Consider the following 17,489-nt stretch of genomic DNA (forward strand, 5'->3'; position numbering starts at 1 on the left):
AGATCATAAATTTCATATTTGAGTAGAATTGAAATTAATTTCCAAGAAGCAAGATTTGAAGAAGAGAAGAGAGGAGGAGGGTTAAATCTGTGTTCCAGAATGATCCTATTGGTTGTATTTTTGGACTTGAAGCTCCAAAGGCTGAAGAAGAAGAAGACTCTGCTTAATTTGAAAGAGTGTGATCATTTAGAAAATATTCATTAATGTCTAAATACCGAATTTGAGAATTCACTAGACCAACTGAGTTCCAGATTAATATTGAGAAAATTATAATGAACAATTAAAAGAAAAAGAAAAAGAAAAATTAAAAATAAAGCGGTTGTTCTAGATCTTGATTAGCTAGGGCCAAATATTATCCCAAAGAAATAAGGAAAGGAAAATTTAAAACATATAATGACATTTATTATAAATTTTACTTTCATTCTGTTTCAAATCATGCAACGTGTCATTATATGTGTAGTGTATATCATATATAACTAACGATTATAAGTTTAACATGCAGAATTCATAAAACATGTGACTTGAAAATTAAAGGGTCACAAATCTAACTCTTTTAGTAAGTTGATTTTACCCCGAGTGATTTTCTAAGATTTGATTTGATTAACAAGGACATCAAGGCTTCATCTATATAAAGAGGTTTACCTTTGAAAGAAAAGTTCACATTACATCATTTCCCACTTTTATAGCAGCTTTTATGACAGAAAACAAGATACATAGCACCAATAAAGAATAAGGTTGGAGATATTGTATCCAAACAAAAATATATGCTGCACACACAAACAGATATTCTATGTTTCGCATATCAATAAACACAAAACATTATAAACATGGAGGCAAATAGCAAACCACTTAAGTTGAAATTTCAACGGTCAGAATATTATAACGTCGGTTGCAAACCTTATGACTACCACAGTTGCAGAAAGGGTCATCCGATCCGCAGTTTCCTAAGTACATGAACTTCTCCAATAGAGAACTACCCTTTCAGAAACTGTCTTTATGAGTTACCTACTACACTAGCTAACATGTGTCGAATCACAGTACTTAAAATTCCAAAAATTATATCGCAGATCGAACTATTCTTTAATCCTTACTTATCTAGTTGGTGATCATCCATCTACAATTCGCTTATGAGGAATGAGTTTGCTTTAGTTCTTTTCCTAGACGACAATGTAATAAGATTGTTCTAATCTTTCAGCCTCATTATATGTTGGCAAAACAAAATGATAGGTTACCGTGCATCAACAGTGGACTCTTGTTTTCACAATGAAAGATGCAAGGTGGGCAAGTAAATGATTGTCTAGAACTAATCGTGTGACACAGGGGATCCGTCTATATCACTGTACAGAGCCACAAGTGCTTATGGTGATGCCAATCTTTATGGATTTTACATGCCAGATGCTAATGGATGGTGTAACTTATGTTTCAAATAGAATGTATATATGTTTGAGGGGGTCAACAGTATTTTTGCATTTAGTTTCTTAAGACTTGTTGTTAGTATCAAATATTTAACCCTACAAACATGATCAAGAAAAATTAGACTAAAAGCTCATGGTAGCTGCCATACGACAAAACCTTTGCTTTCTTTTTATCTGCAAGCTATTTCATTGCTTCATACCCAACTTATTCTCAAATAAACAAACAGACAGGTAGCTGCAGCGTGAACTAATTGCAGCCAAACCTCAAATGCTCTGCTACTGGATGTTTTTTTCTTTCTTATATGGGGATACACATATTACATCAACTCATTCTGAAGCTCCAAAGAATGAAGAAGAAGAGAAGGTGCATCGAATCCCTCAAAACAACATGTATCTAAACAAATCCCAAGGCTAAGGTGGCGGTTACTACTAGGTCCAAGCTTATGGGTCGGTCTAAGAGGGAAAGAAAGAGCAATTCTTATGAACTCTCATGGGTATGAAATTCTTGCCGGCTATTTTGATTGAAGTGGACTCTTTGATTTTTCTGTTTGAATTTTTATTTGGAGATTTATAGAGGACTCTGCTTTGACAGAGAGTATGTTCATTTAGAAACTAAGTTCAACCCTTCCTTTGAGTATTATTGTTCAACATGTCTATGCTACTATATTATGAATTGACGGGAAGAAGTTTATAGCCACTATCTCATGAAAGGAGATGATAAGAACGAAAATTTTACATCCTACTATACAAGTTTTATCTTGCTTGAAGCATATGTTTTAAAAGTTATTCATTAATGTCTAATACTAATCTCGAATAGCTTTGGGAATTTACAGCATTTTAGAGATCAGTAAGGGGAATAAAAACCGAACCCATAATTCCATTTTAGAAACAATTCTCTTACTATTAATACTTTGTTCAGTTCTATAGATTTATTTAATTAATTTTCTTTTTTTGAAGATTTATTTGTTATATCCATTTACAAAAAAGTCTTGACTTCATTCACTGGAAATATAAGACAGTTGCAAGTGTTCAGTAAGGCCTTGTGCCCCATATTTTCTATTAGAGAAAGTAGATGGACCTAAGTAATTGTTGGGGAGATATAAATGTGGCATTCACAACTATATTTGAACGAAAAAGTTTTTCTCTGAATTGAATTAGAGAATGGTTCCTTTGGAACATATAATGAGTTCTACGATCGAAACATGAGAAGCATGTGAGAGTTTCCTCGTTCAATAAAATTCATCCGTTTAGATAAGGACATTACTCTGACAAGAATTTCCTATATAATATTTAAGATTCCATCGGTACGACAAGGTAGTGGAGACATGAATTATTCTAGGAAATAGTTAAAAAAGAAAAAACTCATAGTCAAACTTTCTTGTCTTTGTAATTTCATCATATTACATTCCACGATTTTTTGAAGAAAAAAACAAAGTGTCAAAAAAGGAATGATTCCTGCATACATTCCTGCTGCTAACCACTTGGCAAAATTGCTCTATAGAAGTAATTACATTATATCAAGGTATCCCATCCCTACTATGATTTTTACTTCTTTACTTGTGGTTGGGGCATTCTCACAAATAAATACTCACATAAACAATGGTCCCTCCCGTCATGACCACCCTGCTATTTTAGGAGGGACTGCAATTCACCCTCTCTATTTAGAGGGCCTCAATTAGCCGGCTCGGTCGGAGTATGGTTGGTAGAATTTTATTTTTGTTTTTTTATTTTAGGGGCATAATTAGTTTTTACAATCATTTATGTTCTCTATTTAACACAAAATCTTATGGATGTCTCAAATTTGTTATGAATCCAAACTTGGACCTCAAATCTTTTAGATTAAAATATGATGGGGATTCTCATTTGATTTTTTATTTTATTTTATTTTATTTTTTATGGCCTTTTGGGCCCTCTAAGGTAAAAAAAGAAGTGGCCTAGCCCATTTAAGAACCAAGCCCACAACCAGAGCCAGATTCATACAAAAGTGTCTAATGTTTAATTTTTATTTAATTTGGGCAACATCACCAACTCAAAAGTGTTACTAATGTTCTGTTATTTGTACATTAATTAATGTTGTGTCATCTGCTTTCTGTTTTAGTTTATTGTTTGTAAGTGTTTGTTTGGGAATTCACCCTCTCTATGTGATGTAGTTGAGCTATGTTTTAGGAGCAGGTGGTTTGGATGTGTGATGGTGTTTTTTGTTTTTTGAGTTCCATTATGGTGTTATGAACCTGTTGGAGTTTGAGTTGTATTCTTTTATGTTTTGGAATGAACAAGCTTATTTATCAAAAAAAAAAAAAAAAAAAGAAAGAAAAAGGAAAGCGTTAATCCACGAGTGACAAAAGACTTTAATTCTTAGCAACAACTTGAGCAAGTAAAAGACAATTTCGACAAAGTAAACTTGATTGATGTCATGGTATACAAAGGTCTTTAAATTGAAAACATCAATGTCAACCGGCCAGGAACCTAAGACATGCGTCAACATGGTCGTTAAAATCTTGTAAAAATCTCGTAAATGTCTAGCTGATAAAGACATGGTTACACATGAGATTGTTAAGCCAAGTAATGTCTTGCTAGATGAAGGCTTAATCTCCGATTGGCAACCAGATTCACCAATGTAGTAAGTTTATCGTTGTGTGAACGTGAAAAGTAAATTAAAAGATAGTTCATGAAAACTATTTATTCATATCATTCATTAAAGGAAAAACAAATAGAAAACTATCTATGAAAGCGTAGTTAGGTTGCAAATCTTTCAACTTTCTTCCTCCTTTTTCTTCTTCTTCTTCTTCTTCTTTTTTTTTTTTTTTTTTTTTTTTTAAATTTTTTTTAACTTTGCTTTTTAAATAGTTGTTGTCACGCTGAGAAAAGAAAAAAGTTTTGTTCCCAGATTCCCTTCGCCAATAATATAACAGTTTTCTTTGGACTTATCAATGTTAAATCTAAGGTCAGGAACTAGAAAATGAGTAGAACCACAAAACCAAGGATGATAAGTATTTGTGATAATGACAAGGGTATGCATGAGACGAACAACGCTCTCAAGGTTCTAAGATTGGCAATATCAAAGACCAATTATTTAAATGAGAAGTTTAAAAGTAGAAACCTAAAGAAATGAATGCGTCAACGTAATTAATTTGTCATCACAATCTTGTCCTGATTTCAGACCCTTGGAGCTACAGTAGCATCAGTAGGCGCCTAAAAGCATTCTTAGACCCTTCCCCTTTCTTTCCATCAATTTTTCCTATAGGTAGGGAAGAAGATCACTTTTTTTTTCCTAAAAAGAAAACACCCTACAGCTTCCCTTTGCCTTTCCCTCTATCATTAAAATATTAATTTATACTTTTTCCTTTTGTTTTTTATTTCTTTTATTTTCTACTCTCTCTCCCTCTCTCGTCTTCTTCGTCCTCACACCCACTCTGTGTCTTCTTTTTTTTTTCTTTTTTTCTTTTTTTTTTTTTTTTTTTCTTTTTTTTTTTTTTTTCTCTCTCTGTCGTTGTCTTCGTCAAGCAAGCCTCCATCCCTGTTGTGCCCAGTTTGTTGACCAATTCATGTACAAACAAACACAAGAAAATCAAAAAGCATATCAACAGAATGAAAATCAAACCCGCACTTTTCTTGGATTTTGGTTTCTTCCGGGTACTGGATTTTTCTTTTTCACAAAAAATTTCCTTATTTTCCATCTTATTTCCCCAAATTCCTTTCGATTCCTTCCCTTGATATTCCAATTGGAAAGCTAAAAATCTTGCAAAGTTCAATTGAAGAGTGGAGTTTGGCCGTTTTGAAGAATACCTATTTGATTATTTGCTGAATAGATTCTTTCTTTGGAATCACTTTTCTTGGGGTTTTTGCAGAGTCCTCGTTGGGGTTTTCGATTCCGTCATCATGTTTGTGGTGATGAGAATACCCTAAAGAATTCCCAGAAGGCGGCAGACCGAGCTTGTCGTCCGAAGCTTCCAGAAGGTACCCGAGCTCCGGTTGAGACTCGCCGGAATCCGACGTTAGGTCAGCCACCGGCGCCGGAGAAGAAGTACAAGCCTGGGCATGGTGGAGACGAGTCGGGATAGTGAGTTTGAAACGCTCATCTATGTTTATTTGGATGATACCAGATGAATGATATCAGAGGAAGAAGAAAGGACTGAGAGTTGGGAGACGTGAGAGGATAGAGGAGAGAAAGGGGATTATTTTTTTTTTTTTTTTTTTTTTATGATTATAAAAGGAAATAGAAAATTATAGGGAAGTCGCTATGCAATGGATTTTATGATTTTTTTAAAATTTTTTTAAAATTTTAAGGAACAGCTCCCTTTTAAGAAAACTGTGAATGCTTTAATGGGAGTTTTGACAAGTCTTCGATTGTATTCTCACAATTACAATGACTGAACATAGGATTGACATGGCATTGTTGGAATTTTGAATTGAGACCTCAAGTCGTGCCAAACCGGGAGTATTTCAATCTTAACAACACTCAAGATTAATGAAATTATCAACTTTCAATTCAACCATCTCAAAAATCAATATGAAAATAGTTTAAGGCATGCAACATCCTGAACAAGGATATTAATGTCTGCAACGAGTAGGATGAAGAGAAAGCCTTGGAATTGGACCAATATGTAGTACATGCTTTCTCTCTTGTGATTATTATTATTATTATTATTATAAACAAAAACGTACAGTTGGGGAACATATATTGCCACAAACAAAAAGAAAATGATTATGAGTACGTAGCAAAAGGTGGAGAGGATTGGTGCATATATTGACACGTGGTTATTTTTCAAGAAAAAGATTGAAGATCACCATTGACATTGCATTGGATAATCTCCATCACCGCTATTTCTACACTGTGGTGCATGGCATTCTTAAGCACATAAATGTGTATAGCTAGATGAAGACATGATTGCACATGGAATAACTCCATCGATCATGGCTATTTCTTAAGCCAAGTTATTTACTAAAAAGAGAGGATCAAGGAACAATATGTCACAATACGTAATTTACTACGAATGGGCTTGATTCAAAGAGAGAAAAACAAAATAAATATGTAATTTCAGATCGAATTTCATTGATTAACTGACATAGTTGTTTCCTTTTCCCACTTTTAGAAGCAATTAGGAAAATAAGGCATAATGGCTATTGCATTAGGAAAATATATATATATATAATAGAAGAATGTAGAATGAAATTGCCTTAGAATAGCCCTTCTCAAAATCAAAGAATTTGATGATTATATTACCCTTAGTTAAGGTATTTAATCACCTTAATTTAAGTGGGAAATCCTTGATGATTTGATTAGCCAAAATTAAGGAATTTAATTTGTGACTACCCCTTTTTTTTTTTTTTTTTTTTTTTTTTTTTCAGAAACGCAAAATGAGTTATTGCAGTGGCATGACTACGCGTCGCTCAGCCAACATATAACACATGCCCCATAACATGCACCTGATAATAAGAGTAACATCAATTTAACTATGCAGCGGAAAACATAAACCTGAATAGTTGAAATTACAACTTATACATCTATCACAAATTAATTACAATAAAGAGCCATTAACATCTATCTGTTTGAGTCTTATTAATACAATAATTACATAACAATAATGGTTTTACAAAGAATAAGTTACATAAACGTCACAAGCCATACCAGACCTATAAAATAGTGGACAACCCATGGTCCGACAATTACAACCATCGCGGTGAGCTTCAGTCATAATATCTCAAGTACACTGCTACCAAACCATCAACTATACCGAAGTACCTGCAGCCAAAGAAACATCTACACAGTTGTCGTGATATCTACATCCTCATAGGTGAAAGAATGAGTCTACCGTCTCAGTACAAAGCATACTAAGACCTCAGTAATATTAAACTAAGTTTTTACAAAGAACCAATCTTTTTATTTATTTTTAGTCACGCGAGCACTATATCAGCCACAATTTACCAATAGTTAATACAACAAACACCGACTATTCAGAAAATATTTAAAACATACTATATAACTGTGAACATATGTAGAAGTTCCAATCTACCGCTTGGAAGTTTCTACATATAGAACCCTCTATAATAATACTTTTCATCGGTGGCTCAGACATATGTGCACACGATCACTCCATTACAAATATCACATCTACACATAAGTCTTAAGCAATAAAACATGGCAGCTTACTCTTCCATAATAGGATATCACCCTTCAACATAATACTCGCAATACCATCTCTAATCGTCTTTCAGCTTCATGCCTTGAGCGTCAGTAGATCATGTGAGCACTATAGTTAAACTCAATCATGCTAACATGTCTTTCCTAAAGAACAATAACAGTTAACCTTCTTACTCATAGATATGCCATTACTCGCACCTGGGCAGTCATGAATCCTCGTTCAAGTTCAATGTTTCTTAATACATGTAACTATCCGATAGAAATTTACATAAGCGCTTTTCATTTAAGACACTTATGCATACCAACAAGTCTAGTAAAAATTACTCATAACATAAAAACATTACTCATAAAACAATGTTATACATGATATGCATGAACTGGGTTTACTGCTGTTTAACTGTGTTTACTGCTACTTTACTGCGTTCTGTTACTGCAGTACTGTTGTTGTATGTATGCTCTATACTACATGCTCTATGCTCTGTGCTCTGTGCCTGGCCAGTATATGTTTCACTACTGTATCATGTTATAAAATCATGCTGTTACTAAAGCAAGTTCCCTTAAAACTAAACAAATCCAACATTTCATCAAATACTTTGAAATCATTCAAAACATAGTTTTTTCACAAAACATAAACAGTTTCAACATGACATGTTCTCAAATAATTTGCATAATTTAAATCTCAACCGCAGCACATACTCAAACCCTTTAAATCAATTTAACACTCTTCACTCATGCATCAACTCTTAAACATCATTGATATAATTTGAACATAATCAAAACTAATTAAATTATCCAAAACATATATTTGATCATATGGTTGGTTCAGATTCATAAAACAATATACATTTTATAAATCCATAATACATAAAAATATAATTTCTCAGTGAGTAGAATACTCACTTTGGTTGCATTAGACTCTTGACTCGAATATTCCCTTGAATTCTAGTTACTTGAACTCTACATTGGAGATTCAATAGAAGTCTCTAATAATGACACATTCCTACAAACATTGGTATCGTTAGACTACACTATTGAATCTTATACTCTATGACATCCTAACTACCCGCGTGCTCACATGTTGCGTTACCTGTGTCTAAGTCTAGCTAAGTATCCTAAACTATTATTCGATTAATCATTGGTTATAGGTTTGTTTCTTATCTTGTCTATTTATTATTATTATATCATATTGTCATTGTTAACCCGTTAATGGCTTGTTACTTATTTACTAAGTTAACAATATTCATTTAACCTATTTATATGCATATGTATATACAACGCTTAACCTAATCCGATGACTCATAAATATCATGTGTGCATGTATAGGTGGATTAGTTACTACGTGGCCACATAGTGGATTCATATTACATTTATGTGTTCTTATAAGCTTACTAACTTATACTTATTAATTTAGGGTTATTTGGGTAATCTATAACTCTGACATTCTTACTAGATTGTTCCCTTTGATATAAACTTTAGGCGGCTCTAGATTTATAACTACTAACATACTTAGTACTTAATCTTTATTAACTACAAACCATCTAAGTAATTTAAACTATAGGACATTAATCTTATATAACATATTAATCTAATAACTCTTATTGAACTAACTTATAATCACATTTTGTAATATCCATTCTTTTATTACACTTTGCCAATTTATTTATTAAAGCATGAGGTATATACATAAACCCCAAAGCCAAGCATTATACTTATGTTCCATTGACTATTAATCCACCACCACTCTATTAATATTCCCTATTCATTTAATCATTCCTCTTACTTCACCATTTGTTTCATTTTCCATCTCTTAGATTCTTTCTTTACTTCATCTCAAAGTATTAAATATGAGCTACCATGATTAACCTCTAATTTAAATAACCCAATCAACAATAACTTCTACCAAAATGTCATAACAATTAACATCCTTAATCCACCACACCATTCCATTCGGCTATATTAGGAAAATATTCAATATCAATCAAACCCCAACCCAACATTATAACAAAAACCCCAAAATTCCCAAACAAAACCCTAAATACGGATTTAACCAAAATCATAACAACCCAATTTACAAATACCAAAACCAAATTCGGATTCAGCTCTAGAACTACAAATCCAACAACTGAATAAACAATCATTCAACAATATACCCATAAAATTTACTCCTCAACCGATAGCCACAAGAATCCAAAGGGCAAACCCATTCAGTCAAACCACCACCGCAATCACCAAAAACTAACCCATAAATTCCAAACCACAAAGGACCCAGTCGATTCAACAGAAAATCAAGGGAAAATACAAGTAAATCAAAGACAAGGGGAAAGAGGACCTCACCCAAACAAGGCCGGAATCCACGCCCTAGTTGCTGCCTCCCGAGACCCGACGGTGGCCCAGCCACCATAGCTTCCAAAATCGCGTATCGACGGCCAAGAATCCATCAAAACACACTCGGGTTCTCACTCACAATTCGTCTCACAGAATCTCTCACAACCTCTAACTTTGTGTGTCTAAAATAGGAGAGAAAGAAAGAAGAAAAGAAGAAGGATGTTGCGTGTGAGCCGAAGAGAAGAAGAGGAAACGGAGGGGCTGTGGTGCGGCTACAGAGAACAGAGAAGGGAGACGGAAGAAAAGAGAAAGAAAAGGAAAAGGTAAGAACGGAGAGGGCATGCGTAGGGAAGAGAAAAATAGGAAAGGAAGAAAACGATAAGGGACAAGTGGCGATTTGTGAGTGAGTGGAAAGGGATGATGAAATCTTTCTCAGCCAATCAGGCTATAACACGTGGCAAGGATGAGATTCCCTTCATTTAAAGCCTCCAACTTATATAAATTAAAGGACCTCATTTTATTAAAATTATATCGTTTATTAATTAACATTTGGCCTCACATATATTTAAACTTTTTTTTTTAAAAATACACATATTTAAACTAAACTTTAATCAATGTATTTAATTATTTATTTAATTAGGACCTACTATAATAATTATCCATCTTAACCATATTGTATTTTATTTTCATAACATGATTATTATTTACCTAGAATAAAATTATTAATCTCATCCATTTAATAAACATAATTTATTAAATTGTTAAATCCCCTACTTATTTTTCTTGGTCTTTACATAATTTATATGATTTCGATCCTTATATATCAAAGGGAAATTTTAATTTTCATGAAATAATTTTCAACAATTTGTAGCTTTGATTGTCTTTATGAACAATCTTGAGCTACATTCTTGGTGGAGACCGCCATTCGACTGCTATATATAATTTGAATGGCATAGCAGTGAAAAATTAGCCCTAATTATTATTATTTTTTTTTAAACAAATGCTGATCTAAGAGCTAATTTTACTGTTACACAATAAAATATTTACGAGATATATATAGCATTATTTAATTCTATGGCAATCATATAACAGTCTACTAAATATCATTACTATATAAGATATTATCACACTAAAATTTCTCTTAAATCTTGCAGGTGGGAAATAATTGGATTATTGTGGCAAACAGTGAATTGTTTGACTGTGACTTGGTGGAGCACTACAAACAATGGACATAATAAGCACATGATGCACATCATAACAATTCTGAAAATGCTAGGCTTGGTGGAGCACTATGGATGTGGTGATCATTCATGTAATTAAGCACATCATGACAATTGTGAAAAACTGAAAATGCTAGACTTAATTATAATTGGTGGAGCACTGTGAATGTATCATGTCATAACCTCGTCAAATGAGCGTGGTCTAACTACATATGCCATTTTCATTTGGATCTCCAAAAAAGTCATTTGGAAACATGCACATCAGTTCAGACTAAATAATATATTTCAATGCTTCAAATGCAATGAGTTATTCTTTTCAAAATGCTAACGTTAGAGTCCCGAGTCCCGACCAACCCTTAGGATTGACTTTTGAAAATCAAGAGTTTACCTTGATTACAATCAAACTTTGAAATCATTAATTAGAATCGTGCGTGTGTATTTTAAAACGTTATTTTAATACATAAAATCATCAGCATTCCGCACTCACATATAAAATCCTGACCATTCTTTTGAAAACATCAACGAATGGAAATACATGCATCAAATACATTTTCTTTCTTTGTAAATCATTTGATAAAATACTTTTAAAACATAATTTTAACCCTCAACCATCATGATTAGGAAAGGAATATATCAAGAAACAATAGGGTTATCAAGAAACAACAAGATTATATGCTTTGTAGGCTTTTACCTTGAGAAGATAGGCTGAATGAACAAATATTAAACTGTATTAATTGGAATTGACAGAAATCGTCAGTTTCGAGCTCGTCTCACCTCTAGCAGTTAGTCTTACGCTCTATAGGAGGCTGAAAAATCGTGCATATGAAGTCTCCTAGGTTTTTTAGGATTAAATAAAGCTGAGAAATGCTACACAGAAGACTTTCTTCCGTCCCTCTTCCGTCTTTTTTCCTACTTGGCATTTCTTTTTCGTTTAAAAATAAAATAAAAAGAAGGGAAGGTTTAAACTAAGAAAGTCGACAGTCTTTGGTTTCATTTCCCCCCAATTTTCAGTTTTCTCCCATTTTTCTCAATTTTCGGCGCCGACCACCGCCCTCCTTCCCCACCGTCCAGCTCCCCCACCAAACAACCCATAAATCCAACAAAAACCGCAACACCCACCAGCTGATTCAAAACCTTTAAACTAAAACCCAACACTTAAAAAATCCAAAGAAAGCCTATTACCTTAGTCCAACTATTAGAATTAGTTCAATTTATCTTTCACATTCTCTTGGAAACAGAACAACAAAGCGAAAAAAAACACACAACTCTGCTTTTCATTCTTTGTTTTACCTTAGTTCTCTCACCAACCAAAAACAAAGTAATCAAATAGCAAACTTCTACAATAACGAAAAAAAAAATAATGACCCATAAGAAATTGTGGAACTTAAAGCTCAAAACTTTGAAAAGAACCCAACCTGCTTCAGGTTGCAGAAACCTTCGGAGACAGCAAGAGCATAGTCAAAGGCTAAACTAAAAAACCCAACACTTAAAAAATCCAAAGAAGGCCTAAACTTTAGCACCAAACAACCAAAGAATTTAAATTAATTAATGCCAATAACTCAATCAATCAAAAAAATCATGACTTTCAGATTTCTTCTCTCTTCTCTTTTCCTCTGTTTTCCAAGCAACCAAGCAGAGTTTAAGAAAATCATGAAAAGCGTAGACAGAGAGAGGAGAAAACTTACAGCAGGAAAACGGCAAGAGAGAGGGGGGGGGGGGTGCTCCGATGGGTGGTGGTCGGTGGGTCAGCAACGAGAGAGACCCAAAATCTGAGAGAGAGAGAGAGAGAGAGAGAGACGAGCAGCGCTTGGTCTACTGGCCGGCATTCTGTCGGTGGGTTGGTGGCCGGCGCACCGTCGACTTTTGGGAAATGGGTTCGCTCGGGTCAAGATCGATGGTTTGAGAGGGACCGTGTTCTGAGAGGGCCGGACGGTGTTGGCCGTTTGGTGGGACAGTGGGACAGTGGAGGAGGGGGGTGGTGGTCGACGCCGAAAATAGGGAGAAATGGGGGAAATGAAACCAAGGACCGTCACTTTCTTAGTTTAAACCTTTCATTCTCCCTTATTTTTAAAAAAGAAAAACGAAAAAGAAATTCCACGTAGAAAAAAAGATGGAAGAGGGACGGAAGAAAGTCTTCTGTGTAGCATTTCTCTGAAAAGAATGAAGAAAACTTCTTAGAGAGAAAAGAACTTTTGAAATTCACTTTCTCCTCCTTTTATTTATTTTCACTTCTCAAAAAAGAAAAAAAAAAATACCATCAACTTTAAAACATTCTAAACTTTTTTCACTTTTTATATCAAATCAACATTTTTTTATTATTTTTTAAATAAAAAATTTATTACCATAAATTTTTTTTTTTTACTTTTTATATAAATTATTTTAATTATATATTACATCAATCCTATTTTTTGATCATTAAAAAACATTCCTAAGAGAAAGGGAGAGAGATTTTCAAATGGGCCTAATCAGTTGCAGAGCCTCTCAATGCTTCTTTGGGTTTTTTTTTTTTTCCGTAGAAAAAGATGAGGGAAAGAATAGAACATGGGCAACTGTTAGACTCCATTCCCGCACACGGTTTTTCGTCTTTCCACGCAGCACGCACATCGCACACTGTTCAAAGAAGGGCAACTGTTTGACTCCATGCCTTGGCCGTGCAATCTTAGTGTCGGTTGGCAAATGCATGTGTTAATTTTTTAAAATTAATAAAAAATGATGATATAATATAAAGTAAAAAGAATTTTTATAAAAAAAATAAAAAATTTTATATTGTAGTAAATTTTTTTATTTGAATAATAATAATAAATTATTAATGTAATATAAAAAGTAAAAATATTTTATCCGTTGATTGTTATTGAAAAATATAAAAATAAAATTAAAAAAAATGTAATTAGTACATTTACTATTCTGTGCCGTAACCAAGCTTGTCAAACATGACCCTTATAGCAGAATTGAGTGAAGAATGATTACTCCTTTCCTCTTCTCTTGTCTTGCCCCACTTTTACATCCAGAACAACTAGTTTTAGACGCTGTAATTTCTACTTTATTATTGCTTTATAACGTACTATTTCTACTTGAGGTATTTTCTGCAAGGATTCCGTCAAGTGAAGGAAAGCGTTGGCAATAGACAATTAAGTATAAAAGTTGTAATTACTACCCATTAAAACCCTTCCAAGTCCAACAACCATCAAACTAACCAATAATTGTAGTACGAGCAGTACATGATAATACTCTTTTTCAAGTCATTTGAACTACTACCACCAAGCATGATTTGACTTGGGACTGGATCAGTAAAGCCTCCTGCGAAAAAGGCAAAGGAAATAGTTTACCCTTTTACAGAAATTCCAGTTAACAAGGACATCAAGGCTTCATGATCCAGGAAGGAAAAACATAAGAATATAAAATTAAAATAAATTTATGATAATTCAGAGTCTCACCAAATTAACGAAACTGATAAAACAAACTAAAGTTTTACTGGCCTTAGCAGCGTTTCACTACCGCTACCAATAAAAAAGAAAGGAGTCACACCTCATAGCTAGGAACAAAACCATTTTCTTAATTCATCATAAACCGTTTATTACAATAAAATATTAAGCTTAAATAAGCTCATGGACTAAACCCTAAACATAATGCGACTAACTTTTGATCAAAGGCCAAGCCCATTATTAAATAACAAATAACAACAAATTTATTCTTATCTCTGCATCACTTCATCTATATAAAGAGGTTTACCTTGGAAAGAATAGTTCGCATTCCCTACTAATTGCAGCTAAACTTCAAATGCTCTGCTACTGGAAGTTTTTCTCTCTTTCTCTTTCTTAGATGGGGATACACACACACGACACACTCTAAGCTTGAGCATATATACCAGTTCTGTTAATTTCCTTCCAAGTTCTAGAACAATTAGATGTTGTGAATCTTGTCATTTGACCAACCGCAAACATAACAACATTTTCTTTTATTTTTTCTACATTTATGAATTACATGACCCTGCCATTGAAAAAATAAAAGAAACAAGAGTAACAAACGATTATTGATATCTTACCTTTTCCTGCTTGCTCGCAACTGAATCACTGTCCCAACCTAGAAAGACAGTTAGCCCACGTGAGAGAATGCAGAATGGAAACACTAACACCAGAATGAAAATGGGCCAATTTGTAGTTGATTTTCGCATAAGCTTACATCCGTATCTTCCTTTTTCACTTCTTTTCTTTCGCCTTGAGCTTGCTAACACAATACAAAGTCGTTTCCACTCCCAAAACTCCATCTACTACATTCAGTAGAGCAAGGGACTCCACATAAGTATCGAAATAAAGCCAGTCACTTATATCATAAATGTGAAGATACCAGGATTGTTCGCTATTACGTTCGTAAGAACACAAATCTCCCTCATGTTCCACTAGAACTTCGCCATTCTTTGTAAAGCCTATCGGACCATATGATCCATACTCAAACTTAATATCGAACTGCTTAGTCCAAGATTCCGCTCTTCCATACTCTTTCATCACCCAAACGGGCACATCCTGATCGTCCCCGTAGGGGATAAGAGCAAGCAACCCATCAACTACCGCCATAAAAAGCTCGAAGGTTTCCGCGCCTTGTAAACTCTTTGGCATAGCCATTTCACGAAACACCTCATCCTCTATATCGAACGACACGATTAGGTGGCGAAACGGGCGCTGGTGCTCTGGAGTGCGAGCTGGCCAGTGGACTGCCCCATTAAAGAAAATATTACGTAACGAGGGTGAGCCGAAGGGTTCTCTAAAGTAGTAGGAAGGACCGAGGGCCATAAAAGAGCGCCATGCGCCGGTTCGAAGCGTATAAATCTCAACCAGAGAATGAGTGGTGCCTTCGGCATGTACAATCCTCACCACTTTGTAATCGTCGGTCTTGGGGCAATACCCAAAGCCATGAGTCTGGGTTTCCAATCCCCGAAGGCCAATGTTAGGGTGCGGAATGGATATGGCTTTTTGAATACAAGGGTTGCAGAGAACGTATGAATCAAAACCTTTGGTGAGACAAAATAGGCCGTTAGATGAACCAATTACCATCATGCAATCGCGCGAGCAACGGAATTCGATGAAATCTGCTGGATCTCCTCTGACATCAGATTCTTGAGTGACCAAACTCCTCTCTTGCATTTCTGGATCAAGGGAAAGCCGATGGATGCATATGGCAGCGGATCGGTCTTTCTTGAGTGGGTAGTCGAAATGGTAGAAAACAAGGTTGGATGGGTATTCGTGGTTGGAAAGAGCCCGGCTGAGGTGGGTGGCGATGAAATGGGGGCTAGAAATGAGAGAGCATCATGTCTTGGAAACGCACCTGAATTTGATGACAGACTTCACGGGCAATCGTGAGAGGATTTCGGCGACAACTTCATTGGGGAGAGTGTCTGACATCGTCCTTTTTCTGGGGATTGAAGAGGATAAAGAAGAAAACATTTTAGAGGAAAAAAAGCTTTCCGAATCAGTTGCAGAGCCTCTCAAAACTTTTTTGGTTTTTTTTTTCTTAGAAAAAGATGAAGAAAAGAAGACAACATGAAAAGAGAAAGAAGAAGTGGCGGATGCATTTATAAGCCAGCGTGGCCGCTACCGGAGTTAAAAGTGGGTCCCCGCTTTGTCTTGGGATTGTGTACTAATTGTATTTTTAACATTTTTCTATATATATATATATATAAAATTAAATTTTCATTGATAGCTAGAGTTAATGCCCCAACCGCTTTACCGCTTCTCTAATACAAATAGCACACTTTGCCCCACCACCTTTTCCTTTTTTCCATTTCTTTTTTCTTTTTCTTTTTTTTTTGTCTTCTTGTAAGTCTGTAAAACACGTCACTGCAATGGCAGATGCATTCATAAGCCAGCAGGGATGTGCCCTTACTGGAATTAAAAAAAAAAAAAAAATTCTTATTAAATTTTCATTGCTAGCTAGAGTTAATGCCCCTACAGCCTTACCGCTTCTCTAAGACTAATAGCCCACTTTGCCCCACTACCTTTTCCCTTTTCCATTTTTTTTTTCTTTATTTATTTATTTATTTATTTTTTGTCTTCTTGTAAGTCTGTAAAACACGTCACTGCAATGGCAGATGCATTCATAAGCCAGGAAGGATGTGCCCCTACTGGAATAAAAAATAAAAAATAAATAAAAAAATCTTACTAACTTTTCATTTCTAGCTGGAGCTAATGGACTCTATGTACGGCTTTACCTCTTCTCTAATGCTAATAGCCAAACTGGCCCAACACCTTTTCCTCTTCTTTTTTTTTTTTTTTTTTTTTTTTTTTTTTTTTTTTTTTTTTTCTTTTCTTCTTGTAAGTCTGTAAGACAAGTTACTGAGAAAATTTTGCGTACAAGTACAAAACGTAGGGAAAAAAAAAAACACAAGTTCGAAAT

General features: G+C 34.5%; 1 protein-coding gene across 5 annotated transcripts; it reads right to left on the minus strand.

Annotated features, from left to right (window-relative positions):
* Positions 1-14,230: 14,230 nt before the first annotated feature.
* LOC133867826 (F-box/kelch-repeat protein At3g06240-like) lies at positions 14,231-16,639 on the minus strand. Of its 5 annotated transcripts, XR_009900204.1 has the most exons (4): positions 15,466-16,639; positions 15,282-15,366; positions 15,145-15,182; positions 14,231-14,399 (listed from the first exon to the last, which is right to left on the minus strand). XR_009900204.1 is itself a non-coding variant. In XM_062304590.1 (2 exons), the coding sequence occupies exons 1-2, from the start codon at positions 16,238-16,240 to the stop codon at positions 15,299-15,301; spliced, it is 843 nt and encodes a 280-aa protein (XP_062160574.1). In that variant the 5' UTR covers positions 16,241-16,639; the 3' UTR covers positions 14,886-15,298. The 5 variants fall into 5 exon arrangements, 2 of the variants coding, with proteins under 2 accessions (XP_062160574.1, XP_062160573.1); XR_009900202.1 differs by having other exon boundaries at positions 15,282-16,639; XR_009900201.1 differs by having other exon boundaries at positions 15,145-16,638.
* Between the last annotated feature and the right edge of the window lie 850 nt (positions 16,640-17,489).

Source organism: Alnus glutinosa, chromosome 5 (assembly GCF_958979055.1).
Source record: "Alnus glutinosa chromosome 5, dhAlnGlut1.1, whole genome shotgun sequence".
Classification (NCBI taxonomy): Eukaryota; Viridiplantae; Streptophyta; class Magnoliopsida; order Fagales; family Betulaceae; genus Alnus; species Alnus glutinosa.